At 46.2% G+C, this 27,304-nt stretch overlaps 4 protein-coding genes across 4 annotated transcripts in view; 2 read left to right on the plus strand and 2 right to left on the minus strand.

The window, feature by feature from the left end:
• Positions 1–24,921, minus strand: part of LOC126561285 (protein C19orf12 homolog) — a 100,719-nt gene extending 75,798 nt beyond the window's left edge. Inside the window, exon 1 of the mRNA XM_050217321.1 lies at positions 24,917–24,921. The gene's annotated coding sequence lies outside the window, so the exon portion shown is untranslated. The remainder of the gene's footprint in view (positions 1–24,916) is intronic.
• Positions 2,191–6,799, minus strand: LOC126568822 (acetylcholine receptor subunit alpha-like). The gene is made up of 10 exons (XM_050225475.1): positions 6,747–6,799; positions 6,495–6,634; positions 6,077–6,412; positions 5,885–6,000; positions 5,639–5,807; positions 5,382–5,518; positions 4,938–5,087; positions 4,534–4,662; positions 2,461–3,175; positions 2,191–2,391 (listed from the first exon to the last, which is right to left on the minus strand). The coding sequence occupies exons 1-10, from the start codon at positions 6,793–6,795 to the stop codon at positions 2,191–2,193; spliced, it is 2,142 nt and encodes a 713-aa protein (XP_050081432.1). The 5' UTR covers positions 6,796–6,799.
• On the plus strand, positions 14,915–17,814 carry LOC126559349 (uncharacterized protein CG5902-like). Its single transcript, XM_050215499.1, has 4 exons — positions 14,915–15,343; positions 16,720–16,805; positions 16,885–17,115; positions 17,598–17,814. The coding sequence occupies exons 1-4, from the start codon at positions 14,919–14,921 to the stop codon at positions 17,792–17,794; spliced, it is 939 nt and encodes a 312-aa protein (XP_050071456.1). The 5' UTR covers positions 14,915–14,918; the 3' UTR covers positions 17,795–17,814.
• On the plus strand, positions 24,171–26,986 carry LOC126557786 (tyrosine aminotransferase). The gene is made up of 3 exons (XM_050213671.1): positions 24,171–24,408; positions 25,744–26,543; positions 26,636–26,986. Exons 1-3 carry the CDS (start codon positions 24,216–24,218, stop codon positions 26,984–26,986), a joined length of 1,344 nt encoding a protein of 447 aa, XP_050069628.1. The 5' UTR covers positions 24,171–24,215.
• Positions 26,987–27,304: the final 318 nt, after the last annotated feature.

Consider the following 27,304-nt stretch of genomic DNA (forward strand, 5'->3'; position numbering starts at 1 on the left):
AATCAATCTTCTAGAGCCTAGAAACTGCCTTGTGTGTGTGTGTGTGTGTGTGTGTGTGTTTTTTTAGTTGCATGTTTACTTTTCACCTAAATCTTATACATTCTGTTTCTTGCGCCACTTCTTGCCTCATCTTGGCTAGCACTTCTGTTTCATATATCTATATAATTTCGTTGAACGTTAATAATTCGGTTTTTTTGTTTGTTGTATTGCTCAAAGCGAGCCGCAAATTCTATGAATATGGAAACGAGCGTGTACGTTTTTTTTTTCTTCTAATAGTTACTGATTGTGAGATTATTTTTGTGAGTCAGTGAACATGTATTTTTTGTTGAAATTTTTTGTGTGTTGCGAGTCTTATGCACTGGTTAAGCTTTTCTCGGGGGGAGGGGGAGGGTGCAGGATACACGTTTTATGTGCTGTAAGCAAGCAGAACACGATCAGCCAACCCAGTAAAGAGGGAGTAACGGACAAAAAAGTCTCCAAAGGAAGTGTAGACGAGGCGAAATAAGTTTGAGGTAAAAGGTTTAACCGGGAAATGGAGCATATTTGCCCATGGGAAGGAGTGTCTTAGTTTGTACGTTATGTTGTGCATTACATTCCATAAAAAATACCCCTTACCGATACCGTGAAGTAAGTATGTATATCCAGAATAGTGGGAACTTAAAATACCTTCCCAACCCTATTGATACACTCCCATCTATAGGTGCTAGGCAGGTGGTTTCTATCACGTGTTCTTTCTCACAGAACAATGGTACACCACCATTTCGCACTAGTTCCGCCCCCTCGGGGAAAGACAAGGCTGCTCGCTTAAAACCTGGTTGCGATAGTTTTTGTGTCTGTTTTTTTCTCTCCTGCGGTTTTTAAAACACTATTACATATGTGCCCTCACGGTTGAAGACAAGTTTTTGCACTTCAATCGTTTTTTTTTTTGTTGCGGTTGTTGCTTGTGTACGCGTGTATGTGTGTTTTTGCTTATCGATTAACAGTTTGTTCCTTCCCCGGGCATTAGTTTGCTTGTTACACCGCTACAGTCAGGGGAGGCACGTCTAAGGGAATACTGGCGTAATAGTAGTGGACTGTGATTTTGAGTTAAAAAGTTCACAGTCGACGACGATGCCTCCTCCTTTCCAAAAACAAAATGACAGCTGCGATCAGTATCGTGCAACAACTGTAGCGCAGAGACAAGTAGGAAACTTTAACTAGGCAAAATAGCACCGCAGAAGGACGCCATCTTTGCTACCAATCCTAATGCATGCTCCGAAAAACGCCAGCGTAAACGTTAGGAAAGAAACGTTAGGTAAACTTAACGTATCAACAAACCGAACCTGTCTTGCACCCCGTACGTAGTATTAACTATAAGGGTAAAATTTCAAGTGAAGAATAGCAAGAAATGTCCTCTTGAGGTTGTCTAGTGCCGGACAGCCGCAACAACTTCAGTGTGGCACTGGTCAATAGTAGTGACTAAGGCCTGTGGCACAGCTCCGTCGTTCCAAATTGTTCACATTGTCCTATCAAAATTTTATACGTGATTTAACAGATGGCAAAGCCTTCCGATATTGGAAGATTTTACAGGACCATGCGAAAAAATCGGAACGATAGAGCTGTGCCGCAGGCCTAAGTGAGATAATACCGACCGGGTGACTAAGAGCGCAAACGCTGACGAAAGGTTAACAACAACTGCTTTAAGCGATGGAAGAATTGAATGGCCTAAATTTGTAGTCGGCCGAGAACTGTTGCTCTTTTTTTTTTTTTTGGGTGTGTTTGTGCATCAAGTGCACGTGCATATATGTGTGTATTCGTTTGTAGTTAGGTGCGACGCGTTTTGAGAAAGGTGAGAGGATGAGAAGATGTATTCAGGTTGTGATGAGCAGTGTTCCATTAAAAAAGTACTACTTAGGGTTAATTCACTACTAGTAGCCAAATACCAGCCGGATCCGGGCTGCATATTTACTTAATTCGCATGACAAATGTGTACATGCATGTGTGTTTGTGTGTAGATAGATGTTTGTAGGTTTATAGTAGTTGAGTAGGTTCCTAGCGATTACTCTAGAAGGTTCTCGCATCTCGCAAATCCACTGGAACAACCAAAAATGAAACCAACACAAAAAACAACACACACCTGTAGGACGTCCGCCTCTCTGCTGCCTGTGCTAGTACTCCCGCCTAACCATTTAACCACACCGCAAGCACACATTATAGTATGGGTTTGGCGATGTAAGGTTTCGCTGTCGTAGTGGCTATTTCCGACATCTTAATGTCGATCGGTACGCGCGTATCGTACAGCGTTGGTGCCTGTAAAATGATGCCGGCCGTACCAAACACGACCGCTATCGTGAAGATCCACAGAAACAATCGGTCCAGCACCATCGCTACGTACTTCCAGTCCTCCTTTACCTGTGTGGCAAGAGTACAAAAGGAAGAAGAGTTAGTAAGGTCACTAGCCAGCAGCGTACCATTACGTACCCTTGAGCTTTCCTCCTCTTTCCTGGTATGGTCAGCAATGTACGTCACGCCATCCATTGCCTTGGTCAGCTCGGGACATTCCAGCCACCGGTTACGGTTCTGGGAAGTCTTGTCACCCTTACCACCTGTGCCCACCCCCGCCGGAACCGTTGTGCCCGTATCCGTCGTGTTGATAATCATCCCGCTTGGCAGCACGTTCGTGGGCAGATTATTGTTGAGCGGTACAGCGACGCCATTATCGCCGAGCAGTAGATCAGCTGTGGTGGCACCGGTAGTGACGGCTGCTGCCGTCGCTGCCTGCTGCAGATCGTTCAGGAACAAGCTGTTACAACAGCTCAGATGGCCAGCTGCGGCCGTACCCTTCAGCATCAGGTTGGCAGTTGCTTTGCTGTCGTTCGTGTTGGCCGCCGCCAGACTCTTGTGGAAGGTGCTGTTCGGGTCAAGCAACCCACCGGTACCGGTGGTGATGTTGGTCGCACCTGTAGTGCTTTGCGGGTTCGGTACCGCTGTACTAGCCGCACTCAGCAGATTGAAGTTTATCGGGGACATGGGCGAGTTGTGATGGTTATGGTCGTGATATGGCAGTGGCATATCGTCCATCAGGTCCATCCCACGTACCAGCGCGTTGTGGTGATGATGGTGATGGTGTCGACCACCGCCCGACCGATGATTGTGAAGGTGCGTCGGGCTACCGTGCAGTCGACAGGTATTGAGGCTACAGCATGCCGGAGCAAGAGTTGTTCATTAACATACAGCAATATGGAAGTGGCCGCGAGCGAGAATATTATGAATAACACAAATGAAGCCCACCATTAAAGAGACCACAATTGCACAAAAAACGGCAAGCCTTACGCTACTGTCGCGGGGACAGCCATTTCAAACAAAGGAAAACAAAGCGAGGTATCGTTAAAACGGTTCATTCCACACCACACTACAAGAAACAAGCAATATTAACACAAAAAAAAACAAAAAAAACCGTACCGCAAGCTCACCTTCTTCGGCACCGTCAACTGTTGGCGAAAGTTTTGGCAAAGGCGCGACCCAACAAGACATTCGGGGAACGCAAGTTAGACGAGCAATTTGAAACGGAAACAAAATCAATTCATCAACGGACAAGAGATACATCTCGCATGAGAGATATATCTTCACTAGGAGAAACACAAAAAAAGGTAAAACTGCTATGTACAATTGGGAGTTTGGTGCTTTAGGGACGTACCGTACAGACGATCGAAGGAACATCAGCAAGAATGCCACAACAAAATGGATGTGGATGGGTAGTAAACCGGGTATATTAACTGAAGCTTTCAAGAGCATCCAGAATTCGTGAACGGAAATAACTAACGAAACACACAGGCACACACAACACACACAGGTACATTCAGAAACTAGTTGGAGGCACAAAATGGTGGCATATGAGAGTACATCATGCGATATACACCAGCTGGGATGTTTGTACAGATGAGGACGCTAACGCTGGTGATAATGGTGTGGAATATGGAGTGAACAAATAAGAATTTGGGCATAATAGTGGTGCTTGACAAGGTTGACAAGCGCCTTCCGAGGTAGTACGATGTTTCTAAAGCAAATGTACATACGCTAATAAACAATTCGTCGGGGACGGTAGACGATATCGTAGTTGGCCTGTTAAAAAATGTCTACATGTCAACACAACAACACAGCATTCCAGGAACGGATAAAGCAGGATATTTGTATAGCCACCCAAAATATGATTAGAACCCCAGAATTAAGGGCATCAAGGAGCGTCATGAATGTACATAGTCGGAATTGCTGTTGGATGGAGCTCTGATGCGCTGGATGAGCAATGGAGGTAACATCATTGACCCGAACTACGTCATCCTTCGACCAGATGCGCCATTTTTTTCCAGCACACACACACACCCAGCAAAAGCCGGTATTGACTCGACCAACAAAACAGCCACAAATAACATTTAACAACAAACAAACATCAAAACAACAGAAATGCACATTGCTACACTCTCTTGCGCGCGTGAATTCGAACGTGAAATACGCGCGCAGGCCACACCAGCGAGACGCCCTTCTCTCCACCCTTACCTTTCGCTGGAATCGAGCAAATGGTGATCGAGCAGTACCGACGGATCAAACGCGATCGTGGGCGGAAGTGGTGGAATATGATCACCGAGGCTGTTGCACGAGCGTAGCATGAACCGCTGGGAGGCGGCACTGTTTCGGCGCACACACACGCACACAAGTGACCGGAAACAAGAAGCGATCATTACTAATCAGATACGACTCTTCCCAAAAGCGCCGACAGATGTGAACAAGATGTAGTCGTGAGACATTCGAGATGGAACATAATCGGTGTTTGAAGGACAAGCAAAAAGGCTCGCCAACAATGCATCGAGACATTCGAGGAGCAGGATTTCCATCAATGGATGGAGGAATAACAATGTACGTGTGTGGAGGGGTTGATGAGGAGTTGGTTGGGTCACACTTACCTGAAGTGATGTAACGGTTGGTAGATCGGGCGACGCATCACAAGCAACTTGGGTAGATGGTTGATGAAGATGGTTCTTACCCACGGTGCCATCGTGTGCGTTTGGGGCGACCGGAAATGAATGTTGAGCACGATCACAGTTACACATATACTGTAACGATAAGAGACCGGAACGATGCGGCGTGTGTGAGATTGTTCGTGTGTAGCCATAGCAAAACCTGTACTATCTATCTCTCTCTCTCTTTCTAATATCTGAGAGGCACTGGAAGCCGATACTTGAGTGGCGGGGGTTAACGCGATTAAGCGTTAACCATTTACGTGTAAACGTTTTCCCGGAAATAGATTATATCTCGAGCACTAAAACCCTGCCTCTTCATGCTTTTGGTGTGAGAGACGACTAGCGGAAATTTGCCGGATGTAAAGCATCCACCCGCACCGCACCTACCTGAACGTGTCCAGTATCATCGTGAACAGGACGAATTTGCCTAGCAGCGGGACCACCAACGATGTGGGCGGAATAATTTCCGCCAGCAGCAGGAAAAACACAGTCAACGATAGCAGAATGGATATGCTTAACGATACCTGTAGGTTGAGGATTTTAAAGAAGAAAAAACGGTATAAGGGATAAAAAATCCCGGAAGGAGCAAAAGCCCTCTGTACAAGTATGGATGTGCATCTTTAGTTGCCGTTGATTTGCCGTACCTTTTCACCACTGTCCGATGGTAGGTAGAACACCAATATGGTAAGGAAGCTAATGCCCATGCAGGGAATGATTAGGTTGACGGTGTAGAACAGCGTCTTACGGCGCATCGTAATATTGAACGTAATGTCCAGGTATGGTTCATCGCAGCACGTGTAGAACTTCTCATTCCTGTTGTTGGAGAACACAGTGGCGGTTTAAGGTTCTGACCATACCTGATGGACTTAGAGTAACTGCTGGTGACTCACCTTACGGCAGGTACCTCCAATATATCCCACTCTACGGATGTGTAGAACTCGGACAAATCGACACCGACCTCGACGACGTTCGTTTCGTTCATCTCGTCGATGTGACGCAGATCCACCTGCAAGAAAAGTGGGAGACCTCACTACCAAAAAGCCCAGCAAAGCAAACGAGACCTGCCGAACACACACACTCACCTGGAAACCATCGTACGTCCAGCTGCCAAACTTCATAACGCACGTCTGCTCATCGAACGGGAAGTACTCGACGTCGATTTCGCACGAGCTTTTGTAGATGGCCGGCGGGCGCCATTCGACCCGGCCGGTGTAATTAAGCGTAGCTTTCGTAGCGAGCGTCACCTCAAAGTTGCCGTCCGCATTGTTGTACAGCACAATGTCCGGGCGCCAGATGTGATCGGAGGGTACGTGCAGCATCTCGACGCCACCATACTCTTTCGGTTCCCACTTCAGCTTGTAGTCGTACCAGGTCTGCTCTACCCACAGGTTCGTCGTCATGATTTGGTTCTTCAAGTTCTGTAAGTTTTCCCGGGACCCAAAAGAACACAGAACTTTTAGTTGGAGCACAGCCACCTAAGACCGTCTAGGGGTTACTTACCACATCGATCAGCTGTGACAGCTTGAGTTTAATCTTGACCGTGAGCGCATCGGTCACATTTACTACCGGCCGGACAAGCTTGTTATAGTTGCTGAGCAGATCATCATACAGTCGCTTGGCATCTGGATTGCCACCACACACTGCAGCCAAAAAAAAAAACGACCAGTGACATGAGCAACTAAACAATGTTGGGGTAAGTTGGCGTATTAAAAACGCACAACGTTGCAGGCCACGTTTTTTTGGTCAACTTACCGGAAACGACGGCAAATATGGTAAAATATACACCGTGTAGTAGCCTCATCGCATTCCCCACGCACTAGTGCCACCAAACCACCACCTATTCTGTGCACACCTTCGATACCCGGTCTGCGTTCCGGCCAAGGGATGTAGGGGATAAGGTGCTATACACCTTGCCTATCTATTACGTTATCTTACCGGAAAGTGCGCGCTCGGCAGGATGACAGCGTGAATCGTCAAAGCGGATGCGATAGTTTCATAGGATGCTTACGCAGTGAGCAACAGATACCGACGGTGATACAAGTGGAGGCAGAGCTTTTAGTCGTTGCTGTCTACGGTGAGCTACGGAGATGGAGCAGTTGATAACGATTGTCTGTGGCTTTACGGTCGTTGGATCGCTCCGTGTGTCTTTGCACTCGTTCGTCCTACTTGGATTTGAGCAGAGTTTGAGCAATGGTTTTGTATATTTGACGCTTGATGTTGCCTCCACATTGGACATACACCCACTCTCACTCACTCTCTCCTTCAGTCTCGCCCTTTTCTTCCTTCCTTTCGCTATTTGGAATTGCTTCAACCTTGTGCTCCGAATCCAGCACGGCGAGATGATACCAGGGCTAGTACGGGCCCACACCCGTTCGCTAGGCCTGCTGCTTAACTAAGAGCTTATGTGCAGAAACATCTTGCAATACCGAGAACTGGTGGCAAAAAGGACGCTGGATGATACCGTGGGTTGAAGGGGGTTGAACGCGTCGATATCCTCTGGTCAAGAAGTGATCATTGTTCCTGCGAACGAAGGCGTAGAAGTAGGGAAATGTAGACACAAAACTCAGTTGAAGGAGGCTGATATCGATAGGCGGCAGAAAAACACATTGAGAAGACATCCCAAGGAGGAGGACACATAAAAAAATGTATCACATTACCGGAGAACTTCAAACGTCTCGAATTGCTGCGAGCGGTCCACAAACGATTCGATTGCAACAACAACAACAAACAAAAACCAGGCTCCCGGTATAGTGAAAGTTAAGAACACTATTAGCTTTTGCACGCTAGGCTAGTACCAAGAAATGGTCCTTGGTGAATTTAGCTTCTCTTTGCTATATTCCTAGGATTCGCGTCTTCTATGGTTTGCCAACCTTAAACGAATTATTTCCTAAAAGCACTGCTATCACTGTTCGGCTATCGGGCATCTCTCACACGATGCTGCTCCATCACAATATCTAAAATGCGGCTCACGTTGAGCTTTCGGGTGGTCCTACCACCAATGTCCGTCCAATGTAAACATTATTAGATTAACGTACACTATAAACATCGGGCACGAATTTGCACAACATTTCGTACATACGAGAGGCGTCGGTACCAACACTCCAAGAAGAATCCAGGCTAAATTTATGCAGAAAAGAAACACTGAAACATCCCTCTCCCCCCCCCCCCCCACGGAAAGCCTTTTGGTCCACCTCCTATCCCACCTTGATGCTTTCCTTGTGTCTTGTGCTGGCACGGGAGGGGGTAGATTGTATGATTAATTCTTTTTTGATTGTTGACCGAGTTTCAGCTGCAGACTTCAGGTTCGCCTTTCTTTTGACCCCGTACCCCCGGGTTGTGGAAGACGCCGACCAAAAACCAAAACCGTTTGGTTGAAGACACTGTAGACACTTTAGACCACACCACAAAAGCCACCCTTTTATGTCAACACGAGGATGCCGAATGATATCGCTCTCCTTGAGAAAAAAAAAACGGGAGCAGATATATTGGCCCTCGTATATATACAAATTCTAGGCCAGCCTCACACATAGGGCCGTATGTTGTACGGTTGAGCGCAATAGCGGGAAAATGTGGAGATAAAAAAAGAGCTGGCATAGAAATCACACTCACACACACACACATTTATACTCAGGCACTCACATCCTGTTCTTAACACCACAGCAGAACCACTGTGGCATAGGCTTTCTTCGATTAGGTAGAGGACACAGGCACAAGGCTATATGGATATCCAATCAGCGCTCAATCTCATCTCTTTCGGTTTCGCTTTATGGTTCAATTCGGATATCTTAAGGATAACTAGGACGGTGAGTTTTCTCGTCCCAAACCCCCCACTCTCCTCTTTTTTCTACCCTTTCCGATAGCCTGCTTTGCTCCGAAGAATGGAGCTGAGAAATAGAGTCAACCGAAGCGTTGCGAACATAAATATGTGTATCCTTGCTTAGCCCCGTAGATAAAACTTTGTTATCGGAGGGGTTTCTCATTTGTTGGGGCAGGACTGCGCGTAAACTTGCGCTTGGCTAGGTCAGCGGAATCGACACAAAGGACGATTAGAGAAGCAACAAACCGCAACAAGAGGACAACTAAACTGCACTGCCTTTTTGTTGTTGTTGTTGTTTTCCTAGGCGTGTTGGGGTGTTGCACTGTGCCGTTTTTGTGATTCGATATTTGGGACTTTTGGAGTCCCTTTATTGGTAGGCGCGAGAACCACTGGTACATGTAATGACCTCTAAAAGCATGATGAATTCTAAACGCTCGCACTGTGTGTGTATGTATCCGAAGAAGTCTTTGCAACCGTCGTGGTCCTGATGAGTTCCTATAGAAGCAGGAATTCGCAAAGCACATCACCCTCGAAACTACACAACACGTAACAAGAGCATCGGAGTCCAGATAAAAAAGCACATTTCAAGCACACACTAGATGGCGGAACATGGTTCCACAATACGTTACGTTAAGTGGCAAGCACTTTGCTGCAGCAGCAGTAGTAACACAACCGACTCGCACTGGAAGAGCTTGGTGTGCTCCTAATGGCAGCATAACGATAGGAGGCACGGTTTACATATATTTTGTGCTCTTCTGATATCGGTTATGGGCACACAGGCACAGGGGGAGGAGGCAATGGGGTTGAGGGGGGATGAGGTCCCGAATGCGCATGTCGCGTCCATCCTGCCCGTACTCCACCACTGCTCGCTCACGCGACACAGGATAACGGGCATGGGGAAGAAATGAAGGATGAAGTAACGAGGAACTGTGCTAATACACCTCTGATAAGCAAACGGCGAGATGTTTTCGGAAGCTGTCATGAATAAAGCAAAACGCTACCACTTTCTACCACCGGCCCCGAACCTTGGAACAAAACACCGAGTGATAAGCGAGGACGACGTCGTGACGGGATACCTGAAGAACATGAATGCGACAAACCGCGCTCGGTGTTTCGATAGTTTTGTTTTATCAATCAAGCAAGGATCAATCAAGCCTTTGACAAAATTGGTTACCTCCCGTTCTGATTACGAGGCCCCCGGAGCAAGTGTTGCTGATCAACGAATAGTGAAATAGGAGGACTTATTGACTGGCAACATCACGGACCTACCAGAGCATCCCTGGATATGCTAACCATCGTTTCGGTTCGCGAAGAAGGAGATCTATGAAATTTGGATCAGTGCATAGAGCGAAGAAAACGGTTAATCTACATAAATGTATGCGAAATTTTGATTTACAGCGGTATAAATCGAGAGTCGATCGGTAAGATAGTAACTACTAATCTGAATCACCTTATACAATCAATTGATTTTTAGTATTTTTTTTTTATTTCTGTTTTGATTCCAGCTAAATTGGAAGCGAGTTTTGGACATTTGTTGTGTTGTTAACGTATCTCAGCATGCGTCTACTGCTTTCGGGAAAGTATCCAACAAACTTCCATCCCGGAATTCGCCGTTATAGGAGATCCCGCGCATATTGATACATACAGAGATTGTATACAAATAGCATAAAGCGAGGAAATGCACAAATGATTTACTTATTTTACCGTGTATAATGACACCCCCCCCCCCCCCCCCCCCCTGTATAACGACCCCCCTGCAAAATATGATCGTAAATATTCTTGGAGGTGATCCAAAATGTTTCTCTGCCGCATTTTTTCCATTCACTTTTGCGTATTCAATCACTTTCAACTTGAAACTAGATTTATACGAAATTCTCTCTGTTGGAAGCATGTTGCTTAAATTGCGTGATTTTGAAGACGACATACCTTGAATCAATAAAAAGTTATCAATTATACACAATCCGTTCATCCATTAAACTAGATTCTATGGGCTGCGTGCCACGGGTATTTCCAAATGAGAATTTCAGGTTCTCATGAATGTTTGTGATTATGTATATGTAATATACATATGTATATGCGACATACATATGTATGCCCTTCATTTAGTTTTCTTTTTAGTTGAACTAGAAGTTAAAAGCGATTCGAAATGGTGTAAAAACTTGTTTATGAATCGCCTTATCCGAAATCACATAGCTGTTGGATTCATTTTAAGTCATTCTTCTTGGCTTAAAACGACGTTCTACTAAGGTCACGCCGGCTTACTAGACTTTCTGATACTACGTAGTTGGATAGTCAGTCCTCTCTACGGGGGAAACGGTCTGGAGGGGATTTGAACTCCGATCCTTCCCGTGTGAAAACCGTCGCGGGTGTCGCTATTGGTGCACTATTGGTGCAAGAAAGCTGGCATCTACCAATTGTTTTGCTATTTTGGTGCTGTCAATTTACGTTAGATTTTTATAGAGATTTGATGCATTAAATTTGTCAATGTCTTCTTCTTCCTCTTAACGACATCTAAGGTCATGCCGGCCCTCGAAATGGCTTTCTATACTTGCCGATACCACGTAGTTGGTTAGTCAGTCCTCACTACGGGGGGACGGTCCGGATTGGGATTTGAACCCCTGTCCTGCCATTTGAAGGCCGGCGCCGCTGTCGCCTACACCAACTGGCCGCCCCTAGAATATACCCTAGCCTATGTAATTTCAAACCCCTGGATTATACAGGATGATCACAGCATTTTCCACTGATTGCAAAACATCATATCAATTTGGATCGTAGGTGTTCAAAATCCATAATTCAAAAAAGGAAATTTTGTGTAAATTGCAGGCCTATCTGAAAATCACTCGGTTTGTGAATCTCGAATAAGTGGTTTCGACACCATTGCTGTTTTTTATGAAACTGCTATACTTATTTGTTTCATTATTCATCCAACATTCATTCTCCCAAATTTTTGGAACAAACGGCAGTCCTTTTTTTATTCTTTGTTTTGTCCCTTCTGCAATGTTTTTTTTTTTTATCAAGCCCGCTGTCAAAACGTCCTTTGACAGTTCAGTACCCTGATATGTCGTCATCGGGTGACGGGTTCGCTCAGCTGTTACTCGTCCAGCTGTCAATCTGGTACGAGCGAGCGAGTGAGATGGCGCGCTTGTGTTTATGCATCGCCAAAAGGTAGAGTGTGCTTTCAGTACCGTAGTATTCGTATGCAGCATCGGACGCAGTGAGGTTACCATCGCAGTAGCAACAGCAGCTAGTGGCTAGGAAAGGGCAGGTAAGCAGCAGCAGCAGAGGGTGCAACAACGTTTTTTGGGAAGCACCCTTGAGGGCTTTATTTGTGTGTGTGTTTGTGTATAGGTCGTGTGAAGTAGTTTAGCCTTACCTTTTTCGTTACTGCTACATTTCCCCGAAAAAGGGAACGAAACAAAGAAAATGTGTTCATCTCCTAGGTTAGCAGTTTCCGAACACTCCGCTTGCCCACCATTATTATTACCCCCGTGCCATTCGCGTGTGCGCTTAGGTTCCTATAAAGTGTACGTGAAAAAGCGAGAGCGAAGGTTAAAGAGTTAGTGAGAGAGCGAGAGAGCGAGAAGAAAGACAAAATTATATATAGCAAGTGAATCTGCTAGAGAAGGAGGCAGCAATCCTCTGCAGTACCACCCCACTCGGTGTGGTTGTTTATTTATGCATTCATCCAAAACTAAAGCTAAAAAAAGTACAACAACAGCTGAAAAGTCGAGTTCTAATACAAGTGGACAAAGCATTACGGTGGTAACTTCTAAACCATATGTCCACTCATCACACGAGCCCCAGAGAGACACGCAGCACGCATAATGTTAGGGGATGCTAATCGTCTGCAGATTGCAAAACCACAGCCAGTGTCGTGTGACGTCACACGGTACAAGCATCTTGCGTTTGGTGTAAGTCGATTAAAGCAAGCGAGAGCGAGATGCACTGCGGTGACACCTTCTGTGTCTCTGCACCCCACCTCCGTCCACATCGACGAGGCCGGGAAAAGGCATGCGGGAAGACGGTAGGAGGCTACTCGGTTAGGAAGTTCATGTAGGGGCAGTGATGGTAGGGGAGGGGGGGGGGGGGGGCTCCCATTTGTTGTTTGTTTGTTGCGTGCAATTGCAAAGCAATGGAGCAATAGTTTTGCCTGCGCCTGCTTCGCTTGTTTTGTTCGGGTGTTATGCTGTAACACTACCACAATACCCACAATGCCACCTCTTAGTCGCAATGGATGAGAGAAGGCACGATAATACCCCCGGGAAGTGCCACGGAAGGTTGCTCTTCCCCGAAACGAAAAAAAAATTAACGCTCTGTATGAAAAAAAATCTGTATGTGCGCGTTTGTGTGCTGGAGAAGAAACTGCGGAAGTCTTTCTTCGGTGCAGCGCCCCGCCAGCTGCACAGAAGGAAAATATCAATAACGTAATAAGGCGATATAATAGTACGCAATAATTCCATCTAGGCTAGGGGCGGTGGCGGAGGGGACAACGGCATTGGGCCGGGGTTCAAATCCCATCGGGACCAAGAGGACTCACTATCCAACTACGTTGTGTATCAGTAAGTCTTGAAAGCCATCCAATGGCCGGCCGTGACCTAGAAGGTCGTTAAGCCAAGAAGAGTGAAAATTCCAGCTGTCTTCCAGGCGTTTCAATGGCTGCTGAATCCTAGCTTTAGCGTCGCGAGAGTTTTAAAATGAGGCCTTCCTATACTAACTTCATATTTTAACATATCACACGATCACACCAATTCTTTATGTTCGTAGAGCGTTGTGACTCACAGTCCGTCCCCCCTCAATCAAGCACCTCCCATCATCATACAGCCAAAAGGTTTATGTTGTTTTCCATTCTAACGTCGAAATTCCTTTCTCTTTTATTGTTTTTTTTCGGGGCTTCTTCGCTTTGGTGTGTCTGCCACCAACAGCCAGCAGTAGCAGCAGCAAACACGATCGCTTCCGTCCGCATGCAGGGACTGTAGAAACGTAGGACATCTAACTGTGAAAGCGTATCGTCCACGGGCAACACCAACCTCCTAAGCAAATGCGGAAGATGCACGAACAGTGAGATATCGCTACCACTGCCTGCTGCTCCAGTGGTTTCCGTGGTTCCGCGTGTCTACACTCTATCTCTCTCTCTCTCTCTGCACGCGCAACTCGGAGCCCTGGTGTAAACCTCGTCGTACACCAATACACCCGAGATATATGTCCCGGACGGAGCACCCGCAGGTAGCACCACATCGTCCGGATGCTCACACCACAGTTTAGGAGGTAGGAGTCTATCGATAAACATTTCGGGATAGTTTAGTCTTAAGCAGATGCGATGACGCTGGATGACTATCCGGTTTAACCGGACGTGCAACATCGTGTGCTAAAACTGGATAAGGTACTTTTCCGCTGAACAACAGCAGAATGGCCCTTGGACGTTGTGTTTGCTCAAACGCTGTTTCTAACGCCATGCGGGAATATTCTGGTTTTGTTTAATACGCACTGGGCAAAGTTTAGTATGATGAGTAATGCATCCCTTTGATAGAAAGCTGATTAATTCTTCTCCACTACTTGTGTTAATTGTGGAGAAATATCATATAACCGTAGGAATTCCATTGCTATTTAAAAAAAAGTCAAGGATCTTAGTAATGGCACACCCAAGACTTCTCGTGCTTGTAGAGCCAAAGGAGAAGTTATATCATTTTACAGAGCATAGGAATGAATCATGAAAATTGTCTACTAAAAGGTGTTGTAAAGAATCTATGTTGGGACCATTTTCCGATTGTGCGGGACTCAGTAGTACGGTTTATCTTCCATCTTGCATAAAATAGGTTATTTTTGAAGTACACTTTATACATTACATTAATATTCGTTAACTATCGTTACCCTATCGTTTGAAGATTCCAGTTGTGATTTCATCTACATCGACCAATCCCTGCAACACTAGCTGCTAGCGCTGTTGCCAAGGAACCGAGGCGGAATATCGTGAAACTCTGTGAACAATCCGGTCTTGCAGCCTTCCGAACCTCCAATCAACCGCCAGCACGCAACACACACAAAGCTACAAAAAAATTTTTTTTCGATCGCTTTACATTCGAAATTTCAATTATCTGACCCGGTTAAACATGTCGTCCAGCTGCTGCGGTACAAAGAAACAAAAGCTTAACGGTAACTACGCCTCTGCCAACGGATACTGTTCGTCCACCAACAACATGGGCGGAAGGGTAACCAACGGTGTCGCGGAAGGTTCGCAGAACAATCACAGCTACTACGGCCGCGGCTCGGGGAGTAACGCTGGTCAACAGCAACACCAACAACCACAGCAGCATCAACAGTCATCCTCCTCCTCATCGTCGTCGTCGTCCTCGTCTTCGACGGCGGGCTACAATGGCTATCTCATGAACGGCCACGGCAACCATCTGTCTCAGGGTGGGCAACCTTCGATGATCGGGTCGATGCCGGAGATGTGCTTCTACTGCTTTGAGGTGCTGTACCGCGAGCTGCACAACTTAGAGGAACCACGCACACCATGCTTTACCAACGATCCATAGTAAGTGCTATTGGTATAGATTATTCTAACGATTAACATTTACCTCCTGGACTCTGTCTCCTGAATTGGAGACTGGAGAACGCTGTACTCCTATACCGAACCGGGATATATCTTCGCTTAAAGTCTTCTTTTAGCGAATATACATCCTGGTTCAAGACAAGAACAAGACAAGACAAGACAAGAAGATAAACTTTTGCCGGCTGGTTTACAGAATTAGCGTCCCAATTCAAGTATTGCATTGAAACCATTGAAGTCTTTGTGATCGGATGTATCAAAACTATCACACCGCCTCATTTGTGAGCAGTGAGGCCTGACTATCCAACTGCGTGGTATCAACAAGTTTAGTAAGCCATTCAATGGTCGGTGAGACCTTATGGTCGTTAAGCCACAAAGAAGAAATAAGCCATTAAATGCCCGACGTGGCCTAAAAGGTCGTTAAGCCAAGAAGAAAACTATCTCATTTGTGGGGCCATCCCCGGTAGCATTCACTTAACTGGAACAGCCTAAAGAAGCATGGCAAGACAAATTCGCTGACAAATCGTGAGGACACAGTCTGCGGCTCATAGAGCTTGTCAGCAAACCAATAATTTATCTAATCCAGTTTTTACCTCCAAATCTCGGATGACGCTATCGAAAGCCAGGTCAACTAAAAGGCATATAAGGCCAGTTTTTTTTTTCATTTTTCTAACTAAACCACTTTATGCACAAAAAAAATTCTTGAGAGCGCCTATGCTACACTGTGTCGAAAAATTGCCCGTACAGTGTAAGCCAATGAAAAGAATCCTTTGAAGAAAGTGTAAAATTTTTTAAATAAGTCATCAAATATGTGCCAAAATATTGTGCGTACAGGGAGCATTATCTTTTCAAATATTTATTTTGAAAACAAAATTTTTTAGTTGATTTGGATCATACGTGACAAAAGTGATACTAATTGTCTTTACGAAGTGATTTTTTTTAACAAAGACAACGATGCGATTTCTTGCCTTGCAAAGTAAAATTTTTGTACTTTATGCTTTTTCGCTACCGTGTCACATATCAAAATCCCGGTTACAAATCCAAAACTTATCATTGATTGGAATGAAGGCAAAAGGTGTTCGCAAAATTGCAGGCGTAGTAAATCGCTCGCGATTTTTTATTCAACTGTTTCCCAATGAGCCCGTAAAGTTAAGCTCTTCTAACTTTTCAAACCCTAATTTCCTATGCTTCAAATATTCTTGCTGTAAACGAAAAAAACATTTGTTTTGAATAATTGAATATGTTTTATAATTTATTTTGTAGCCCTGTTTTTGCAGTACGGAAATTATTCGACACAGTGCATAATAGAGTTTAGAGTGGGCATAACCCTTTTTCTTATGTTATTTGTTACTTTTTTACAGTCCACTGTTTGTGACCTGGAAAATTGGCAAGGATAAACGGCTGCGGGGCTGTATCGGTACCTTTAGCGCAATGCGTTTACATTCAGGTGAGAGCAACACGCGATACCTTTCTACGCACTTGCTTCTGTTACAATCTAGCTTCTACATTTCTGTTCATTTTGCCAGGACTTCGAGAGTATGCAATAACAAGTGCTTTAAGAGACTCCCGTTTCTCGCCAATCACCCGTGATGAGATCCAAAGACTGACCGTCTCGGTGTCAATCCTGCAAGGCTTCGAGGAGGCACGTGGTTACCTGGACTGGACGCTCGGCATACACGGCATCCGGATTGAGTTCTACAACGAGCGTGGCTCCAAACGCACCGCGACCTACTTGCCACAGGTTGCTACGGAGCAAGGTAAGAGCAAGGTTCACTCATATTTGTAACATTCATTTAAGTTGACTGAAAGTTTCTGATTTCATACACGGTGCACACAAATTTCACTGGTTATTGAAATCTGTCAAAAGTTTATTTATAGACGCGTGAAAAACATCGATAAAAAGAGTGATGAAATCGGCAAAATCGGCAAATAATCGATTCAAATTCTTGAATTGGCCAGTAGCATCAAAAGAAAATTTCAAAAATTCGAATTTCGAATTCTGTCAACTGACGGAAAGTTTCACAGCTGTGAAATATTAACAAGCCGGTGTCGTTAAGTGAAATTTTAGTTGCGCTAAGAAAAAAAAACCTCATCTCAATGCATTTAGTTGTGTTAAAATTCAGTTTCACACAACTGAAATGTGATTTAGCAGTTAACATTGAGTGAAAGTTGCATTCGTTTTCTGGATTGTTTTGAAAATCTCCCGCTCTCTTCTTTATCTCCCTACGGTCGTGTAAAGGCTGGGACCAAACGCAGACGATCGATTCGCTGCTCCGGAAGGGCGGGTACCGTGCCCAGATCACACCGGAGACGCGCCGCTCGATCAAACTAACCCGCTACACCTCACAGGAGTGTCAAATGTCATACAACGAGTATCGCGATCTGCTCGAGAAACAATCTCACTACCACGGCCAGCTGTGTAAGATGCAATGCTAACATCATCATCGCCCCGATCGGCATCACTCCGTTTGCATTCGCGGCCCATTTGCCATGCACCACACTACCAGCCTGTTATTACCGAACCATATCGGACCGGATTCGCATCACAGTCTGTATCTTCGTGCCGTGAACAATACCGTGACACTTCTTACCTTATCCTATCATTATATTTGTTATTATTTTATACGCTATTAAAACTTTTTAGCTTATCACATGCTCTATGGGATTAGAGGATTTTGCACCTGAGTTAGGTTACTGCTGCTAGGAAACGATGAAGCGTTGTCTCATTTCATTTGGCCCAACAGTTTAATACAACTCGGTGGAATTCCTTTTCCAATTGCATTCACTGTCTCACAGGCAAACACACACACACACGAGCACAAATAATCGCTCTTGACCAGCTCGAGAAAAGAATAGTTTGGGGCACATCGTGTGTGAAACGCGTTAAATTTTCCACCATCCAGACGCTAATGGCAATCGTTTAGACTGTAGATTGAGCAAGATCGCGTATATACGATCTGTTTGAACGGAAATGTCTTAACATCGCAGTCTTTAAGGCCCCAGATGGACTGGGGACTCTCGTCGCTTTGCGTTGTTATACAGGGTTTACCTAACCAATCCGGCTTCTTATCGCTATCGGTCAACGTAAATAGTTATTCTGGCTTCGCTAACCCACAATTGGGCATCGTCAATTGTATTCGGGCCTTGTGAAGGAATAAATGGAATGGGCGGGCCCGGTGGTGTAGGTGACAGCGGCGCAGGTCTTCAAACGGTAGAACCGAGGATCAAATCCCATCCGGAACACCCTCCCTCCCCCCCCCCCCCCCACCCTTCGGTAGTGAGGATTGTCTATCCAACTAGGTGGTATCGGGAAGTCTAGTAACCCATTTCGATGGCCGGCGTGACCTTAGAGGTCGTTAAGTCAGAAGTTTAGAAGAAGAAGAAGAAGAAAGGAATAAATCCGCCATAGTAAAGAATGAGTGCGGCCGCCTTTGGATTGGTTTGATATCCAGCTGTCAAATCGACGACTCCGACTTACTACGACGGATTCATACTTTACGACACCCGAATACAAATAATGATGCCCAATTAAAGGTTTGCAACGCCAGGATAAATATTTAGTTTGGAGTCGGTGCTCGGTCGTATGATTTTTTGGTCGTACAATCTTGTATGGGATTTGGCAGATGCTGATCGTGCAACCAAAACGGTCATTCTATTCATCTGAACGACTGAGCAATGACCCCCCAGCCTTACGCTGACCGATAACGATTTTTCGTGGCCGAATTGGCCAGGTAAACCGTGTTATAAGCAGTGCGTTAGTGGAATTTCTCTCTAGCGAGTGTGAAATTTACATCTAATGATATGCTAAATAATACTGTTTGTGCGTTTGTGAAGTATGCTTTACGCGGGGCTACAGAAAAAAAAAATAGAGGAAACCGATACAAAACCAAACCATTATCCTTTACGCTTATCCTTAACAGCAACGGTTCGTGCTAGGCGAAGGCATACCGCGGTGTCGCATCATTCTTGAAGCGTCATTTTAATTTAAGGATCTTGTTGCTTGAATGCGTTTTAATATTTTTGCTTTAATTTACTTCTACTACAAATCCCGTTTGTGCACACTCTACTATTCAGAAAAGAGGGGAAACTCGAAAGAATTTTGACATCCCCCCCCGGTCAGGCTAAGCGAGACAACAAGGATTGTTAATGTAGACAGTAGGACCGCGGCGTTAATAACTAATTTGTTTGTGTATCTAAGATAATGAGCATAGGTTTAAGAGAATAGTCGATCATAACGTTAACGCTGACAAATAACGCTAGATACCGGTATACCGGTGGTCGCAAGAGAGAGAGAGAGAGAGAGAGAGAGAGAGAGAGAGAGAGAGAGAGAGAGAGCGAGCGACATACTTACCTGCTCTCGATATTATGCTGGGATAATTTCATTTTCTTTGGCATCTGACAACCTCAGGGGTGAATTGGCACAAGCTGCGGATGAAAGTTTCATTCCCACGCTGGTTTTGCTCCGTGTGGGTAAACGAGATTATCAAATTCGCAACAAATCCTCCCCGACGCGCCCAAGCGTGTCAACCAGCAAAATCGGTGCGATACGAGCAAATGATTACCCCAAGATTATGAATAATGACGGAAAAGCGGAAACGGAAACACGTAATACCAGACAACCAGAGCCCACTTTAAACCAACCAACCTTTGAATAATTGATAAGTAAAATTAAGCATATAAAACTAGTGCAAGCGAGGCGATAAAAAGAAGGAAAAACAAAATAATTAACACAAATGCAATGCAATGTTGAAAACGTAAGGCATGACGTAACAAAACAAAACAAAACAACAAAAAAAGATGTTATACTATTAGACATATGTTTATATTTTTCCCTCTAAATAGGATGCGATAAACTTAAACAAGAACAGAAAAATGCGTGTAAAGCAGTAAGAGCAAATAAGTGAGGGAGAGAGAGAGAGAGAGTTAGAGAGACAGAGAGAGAGAAAACAAACAACAACAAAAAAACAAGCAGGTGATAATGTGATTGCACTTCACTGCCACATTACTTTAATCTACCGAGGGAGCGGGAAGGGAGGGAGATGTTGGGGAAAATTTCGAACGCATAGCACAGGAAGCCCGTGCTTTGCACCGGGGTCCGTAGATGCGCTTATGCGTAGGGGTCTATCCTTTCCTCGGTGCGCGCGCGTGTTTCTTTGGCGGTTTAACAAATGCCCGTGCAAGCAATCCCGCAAATTCGATTAATTCCAATACAGTGTGGAGAACGGTGTTGTTTTAATAAAAATAGATTCTAAAACCCACAGTTTTCTACCCGGTTTTTGATGTCCGTGTCGTGTTAGGGAGCAAAATATCAATTTGAAAGATTTCCAAGCACGAAGGGCAGATACGATTGTAACGGTAACGGTATTTCTCTTTACGTTCTTGTAAACTTAACGGAGATAACCTGCGACCTAGTCCGAAAGTTCCAGCGTAATCGAAAAATTGGTAGCTCCTGAGCATTGTCCTAACCACGTTTCTCCGACAAGTTGTTTTTTATGGGTCTTCTGGTTCTACTAGGCATGCAATTCCAACTACTTGACTATTTTTCTCAACCCTGTGCATATATTCACTGTCTGTACAATATCATCACAACCGTAGCACTGCGAACCAGCCATCTAATAAAAAGCATCTTACAATCTGCGGCAATCTGCGTATGTCGTGATTCCGGCTCACTTATGGATGTTTCTTGTATTTGTTTTTTGTCCATGCTCAACCAAGCCTAGCAGTTATTGTCCTAGTCCCGAAATCCCAGACTAGCTGCCAACACGGGGAGATGAGAGTCGGATTTTGCTGGTCGTCTGACAGGCTTCTCCTACTAGCCATATGCCTTATAAGACTTACTTCTGCTGATGCGCCAACGGCGCCGGTCTATTACGGCAGGACCGGCATTCAAATCCTATCTGTGATCGGTTCCCTCGTCGTGAGGGCTATCCAACTGGGTGGTTGTCATGCAAAACTAGTAAGCCGTTAGATGACCGGTGTGACCTTAGAATGGGTCGTTAAGCCAAGAAAGAAGAAGAAGAAGAAGACTTACTTATAAGTCTCAGCTTGGTGTCTTCTTCAAAACTGTACACATTTTCTGGATATGAGGATCCTAAGTGTTAGCACTTGATCATGATCATGACCGCAACAGTTCTGTATAAGTATTAACCACACAGTACAGAGGCGACTCAAAGCCTCCAAAAAAAAAAAAACGGTAAAAAACTTTATCATGACCAGAGGCGGATCTCCTATCCTATCCTGGGATCCAATGAGCGGTCGCGTAGAGCCCGAGCTGAAGCCCCATACGAAATGGCTATTTAAAATACTAGCGGATTTGATGAAAGCCCCGATCGCTGCCTCGAGAGAATCCGCTGCCGCGCCCCTCCGCTCCTGTGAATATGAGATTGAACGATTCTTCTCGGTACGATGTCGGCAACATGCCTTTACAGGACATCGTCGCACCCCCCCCCCCCCCTACCTTCCTACCCCCTCAACGCTTTTAATTTTTATAGTGATAGCCATTCTTCAATTCGCTATAGCCCCCCGGGCTCAGGATGTTGCCATTGACAGGGCTGGCCCACAATGGCCGCAAAACCATTTCTGCTTAAACCATTGGCGATCTATTCATCATCGTCTTCTTTACAATCTAAACAATGGTAGGATCTATATTTTCTGGGTCCAGATCGAGACATTTCTTAAATGAACTTTAAAGGCTCATATTACATGTTGTTCCATTAATCGGAGACGATATTTACACCGACCCTTTAATACGAAGCCCCTGATACAAGAACTCTTAGTCGGCAAAGTCCCTGACGAATCCGGGCAATAGCACGTCTCTACGGACATTAACGACTATGTGATATGTAACCTTCCCTGGCTTCCTGGGATCATCAGAGCGCAATTTAATGACCGATAAGTAAGCAACATTTCTAGCAAGTTTCTCCACGATCTCATCTCCACCTGCTCTAATTGGTGTGTGAAAAATACGTTCAACTTGTGTGATGCAATGTAGGAAAATTTCGTGTGCGAATCTGAACTGATGCAACCCAGTAGCTCTGTGCATCAGGTGTATCTGGCCCGGTCTGATGCTGCCCTTTGCTTCGTTAAAGGTACAAACCCGATCTCCAGCGAGACGCACTCTCACGTTCCATCGCGTTGTTTCTGTGCCAAAGTTAATAAAATAACACCAACAACGCACCAAAGGGGTAAGGCACAAAAAAAACAACTCCACTCCACCGTGTATCGCATCCGTTTCTAGGAGGCACAATGCACGCGCCATATCAGCAACGTAAAACCTTCGCTCCAAGTTCCAAAGTCGAACGGCGGGGCGGCCCATTAGCAATTGCAATTGCCATCAAAACCCAACAAAACAACACATCACCGATTCGATGGGAGCCGGCCACACAGACACACACATACACATACTGGAACCCCGGGTGAGGTGCATGTTGCATCGTTATCCTTCCGTCGGAGAGCGGAACCGAGAGTGCTAGGAATGATGTTACTGGTGCTCTGGTTCGATGTTTGAGGTTAGAAAAATCGCTGCCTGACGACGTGTTGTGCGCGGTAGGACTGGCCACATCTGGGTACAGGTTATTATTCGCAGTTGGTAAAAACTCGTTCCGCCGTGTGTTGTTGTTGTGCTGTGTGGCTGGACTCCACTTGTTTCCGCCCCCACCGAAGCCTCCGCTACTTCGCCTTACCACCAACAATCCTCTTCTTCGCAACACATTCCACCTTAGGCCTTTCTTTTTGTTCTTCTTGTCGTCCCTCCCGCGCCTCGTAGCTCGGGTGGGAGGAGGCTCTTTCATCGGATTCAACGTGTGAGTGTGTGTGTGTGTGTGTTTTTTTTAAGGCTTTAAAACAACTTGTATGTGTGTGTATGTATGTTGTTTATTTTTGCAAGCCAGTTAGCAAAGTCGCCAAAGTTTTGGACCACCCCCTACACCCCCACCTCTCCCAAAACCTCATCTCTCTCTCAAGTACCAGTACCTCAGAGACCGAGAAGGCTCTTCCGTTCCGTTTCGTTCATGATCGCGTTCCAGATCCAGCGACGTTTCCAGCTTGCCAACAGCGGCTCACCAGCCTTTCTTGGCTCCACCACAGTACACCTCCCGGGGCCCGTGCAACATTGTGAACGGATCTCCGCGACGAAAACAAACTTCGTTGTCGTCGTGGTCGTCGTCGTCGTCATCGTCGTCATCATCGGCACACGGCGCTATGGAATCCAACTGGTTCGGGATGCTGCGAAGGTTTATAAACGCCCGCGATACCATGGTACAGCGGCTAGTAGTGAACTGGTATCCAACCGACCAAGCGAACATCATCCCGAAATCGAATCAAACTGGATTTACACCACCCGTTGACGGGGAAGGCGAACAGCACATCTCAACTGTGAAACACATCTCCAATATCGCATGCACAAAGATCCTACATATATGAAAGCCACCCATCAACATCAGTGCTTTTTGTGTTTAGTGTTTTTGTGAACAGTGCTGACGACTCCCTGGATCCCTGGATGTAGTGTTGCGCATCGCGAGGTTTTTCGGGTTTTTTGGTTTTGCCCAACAAAATTGCGCCCTGATGTACGACATGTCCTGCGGCTAAGAAGGGATTACACCTTCAGTGACTGGACACTCGCACAAGTTGAAGGCCCGAATGAACAGTATCCTTCCAACCGAGTAAGAGCGTGAGTTTTAGAGTCGTGAGGTACGCAGAGTCCAGAGACTAAGGGTAGTGGATTGTGGATACCTATTATCCTGAGTGTGCGTGTGTGTGTGTGTACTACCGGTGAAACGCGCAAGGAATTAAACGAATCGTACCGATACCGGTGTGTCAGAAAAGCTGTTTGCAGCCAATTTACCCCGCTTTGGTGACTATGAAAGATCTGGCCGATCTACCAACGACGCTTCACCAACTCAACACTCAGCGCCCGATCAAGAGCAAGCGCAACCGATGGAACGTGGCAATTTCGGACTTCGCCCGGCTCACGCATAACCCGATCCGTGCCATCGTCGAGGGCCTTAATATCGAACCGAACCCGAACAAGCCCCTGATCGCTCTCTCCATCGGTAAGTCAGAATCGTCGACAGATCGTGTACCCCCCCCCCCCCTCCTCCCCTCCGGGTCAACTAATACACCTGCGTTGGGTTGGATATTCGCGACATATGCCGAGCCTGGGGGATCCTAAGGCAGCGTCCCAAAGAGCTCGAAGTTCTTGTCCCCAAATTTTGGGGTCAGAATCTTGCGCAATCGCGCACTTTTCCGAAGAGTGGCAGCACAGCTCCCCTTCACCCCCAACAAAACATTCACACTGGAATTGATATATTTATATACATCTCCAAACGACACCCATCCCCATCTGTCTTGTAGCCATCACACCACCACCGTCCCTTTAGAGATTAGTCGTTTTCTAGCCCGCTGTATTTGCATAGTGCCCAAACTGCTTTGTCATGCGCTGCCGACGCACGGATACAGCGCGCGAGCGCGTTCATTTCTTTTCTGCCATTGTGTCGTCCGAATCCGCCGATTGGCTCTACTGCGCCAATCGCGCCATATCGCGAAGGTACGCAACCTAACCCTGTCGCCCGACCAATCGGTGGGCCGGATCGGGTGAGCAAACAAACTGGTTTTTTCGTGTCGGATTTCGTCGACGACACCGCGACGGGTTCCGGCGAGCAGCAGGACCGCTAGAATTGTCAGCGGGGACCCCCTGCGAGAGGTGGTGAGATTGTGTGATGGTGCGCGATGGACGAAGTTGCACGCATTCGAGAAAAAAAAAAAGAAATAAAATCCTGAATTCCTCACCCGAACATATCTTGTGTTGATATATCTGTACCGGCGCGTTTGAGATGACGTCGAGGTGAGGTTTCTTATCTTAATAGGGTTCAAGAATGTAGAAGACACCTTGCACCACATACGGCTTTCGTCGTACCGGTTCGCCTGATGTCGGACCCGGAACATACGTAATATGAAGGGGATTTATGTTGGACTACGACTACTGTCTCCTCCAACAACTGCACCAAACATCACATGCGCAGGGGGAGGAAACCTTGACGACGTCTACCTTCAGCGTTGATCGAACATCTTCGTCTCGTGTGACGACTGTGTGTGGTTGCTTTCACTTTAGCCAAATTCTGAGATGTCGTCGTCCACCAAAATCCAGTTTGGAAGACTCCTTGTTTTCTCTGCCCATCTCTTTGCGCACTTGCGTGGTTCCCTCGTTTGTTTCAAATATTTTGGGACATCGACTTTTGTGTTTGTGTGTTTTGTTTTCTTGTTTAACGCATCTCTCCATCTCATCCCTTCTTCAACTTCATACGTTCTCCTACAATACTACCATCTTACTGGGTTGAGTTTGTCTCACGCGACCTCCACAACTTCCTCGCTGGTTTCGTTTTTTCTAGGAGATCCGACCACGTTCGGAAACCTCAAACCCTCACCGGAAACAATCGATGCAATCCGCCAGGCAGTCGAGGACGGCACTGGCAACGGGTATGCACCAGCGAACGGCCATCTCGAAGCGCGGGAAGCAGTCGCCCGGTACGTCCAGCACCAGGGCCCAGTCACGCCGAACGATGTGATCCTGTGCAGTGGCTGCAGCAGCTCCCTGGACCTCTGCATCTCGGTGCTCGGCGGTCCGGGCAAGAATATTCTGATCCCGAAACCGGGCTTCTCGATCTACCGTACCCTGGCCGAAGGGTTCGGTATCGAGTGCCGCACGTACGACCTGCTGCCCGATCGCAACTGGGAGGCAGATTTAGTCCAGCTGGAGCAGCTGATCGACGAGCAGACGTGCGCACTGGTTGTCACCAATCCGGGCAACCCGTGCGGTAGCGTGTTTCCCCGTGCACATTTGGAAGCGATCGTCGACATTGCCGAGCGCCATTTTGTGCCAATCATTGCGGACGAGATATACGAACATTTCGTCTTTCCCGGCCATGAGTTTCACGCCGTCAGCTCACTTTCTAACCGTGTGCCGGTACTGTCTTGCGGTGGACTTACGAAGCGCTTCCTCGTACCTGGTTGGCGTATGGGATGGATCATTGTGCACGATCGGGACGGCGTCTTTGGTGAGGTTCGTCGCGGTTTAGCGAATCTGTCCGTTCGCATCCTCGGCAGCAACACGCTGGTGCAGCGTGCTCTGCCGGCTATTCTTGACAACACACCGAACGACTTCTTCGATGATCTAGTGGCTACATTGCACGTAAGTGTTTCCTATCCGTGCTCTGCAAATGGACAGAAATCATCCGCCAAGATTCGATTCCATCTTTCTCTCTCTTCTTTTACCCCATGCAGCGCCACGCAGAGTTGGCATACAAAGCGATCAAACAAATACGCGGACTCAACCCGATCATGCCCGGTGGCGCGATGTACATGATGGTGGGCATCGATGTCGAACACTTTCCCGAGTTCGAAACAGACCTGAGTTTTGTCGAGGCGCTAGTCCACGAGCAGAGCGTGTTCTGTCTGCCTGGCCAGTGCTTCGAGTATCCCAACTACTTCCGGCTGGTGCTGACCGTACCGGAGAAGATGATTGTCGAGGCTGTGAAGCGGCTGGAGGAGTTCTGCGAGCAGCACTACAAGTTCGATAACGATATCCTGCTGCAGCAACAGAACGGACTGCTCAATCAGATGACACAGCTGTGAGGGAGGATCCTTTATCAGTGTGATAAAGACATGTCAGAACAATGTGTTAGCAAGAGTAGAGACAGATATTTTCTTCATTACAGATTAGTGTTAAGTATGTAAACTATCTTTCTGTCTTGGGAAATAAAGGTGAATATATTTTTTCTTTTTTTAAACGTCAGTTTTGGTTCTATTGAAGACAAACTTCATTGTAAGGTATTGATAATACCGGAGGGAATAAGAGGGCCCAGGGAACACAGAGTAACCATGAGCGAGGCGTGTACACCTCATATGAACCCTCCCCTACCCTCTGCATATTGATCACTCTAGCTGGGGGGG

Source organism: Anopheles maculipalpis, chromosome X (assembly GCF_943734695.1).
Source record: "Anopheles maculipalpis chromosome X, idAnoMacuDA_375_x, whole genome shotgun sequence".
Taxonomy (NCBI): domain Eukaryota; kingdom Metazoa; phylum Arthropoda; class Insecta; order Diptera; family Culicidae; genus Anopheles; species Anopheles maculipalpis.

Bases quoted from the DNA above. Each gene is read 5' to 3' on its own strand.
- LOC126568822 (XM_050225475.1), bottom strand. From the start codon at position 6,795: ATGAGGCTACTACACGGTGTATATTTTACCATATTTGCCGTCGTTTCC. The intron at 4,663-4,937 runs GTAAGTGTGACC...GCGCCGAAACAG, and splicing joins CAACCGTTACATCACTTCAG to TGCCGCCTCCCAGCGGTTCA. The intron at 2,392-2,460 runs GTACGTAATGGT...CTTGCCACACAG, and splicing joins AAGAGGAGGAAAGCTCAAGG to GTAAAGGAGGACTGGAAGTA.
- LOC126559349 (XM_050215499.1), top strand. From the start codon at position 14,919: ATGTCGTCCAGCTGCTGCGGTACAAAGAAACAAAAGCTTAACGGTAAC. The intron at 15,344-16,719 runs GTAAGTGCTATT...ACTTTTTTACAG, and splicing joins TGCTTTACCAACGATCCATA to TCCACTGTTTGTGACCTGGA. The intron at 17,116-17,597 runs GTAAGAGCAAGG...GGTCGTGTAAAG, and splicing joins ACAGGTTGCTACGGAGCAAG to GCTGGGACCAAACGCAGACG.
- LOC126557786 (XM_050213671.1), top strand. From the start codon at position 24,216: ATGAAAGATCTGGCCGATCTACCAACGACGCTTCACCAACTCAACACT. The intron at 24,409-25,743 runs GTAAGTCAGAAT...CGTTTTTTCTAG, and splicing joins CCTGATCGCTCTCTCCATCG to GAGATCCGACCACGTTCGGA. The intron at 26,544-26,635 runs GTAAGTGTTTCC...TACCCCATGCAG, and splicing joins ATCTAGTGGCTACATTGCAC to CGCCACGCAGAGTTGGCATA.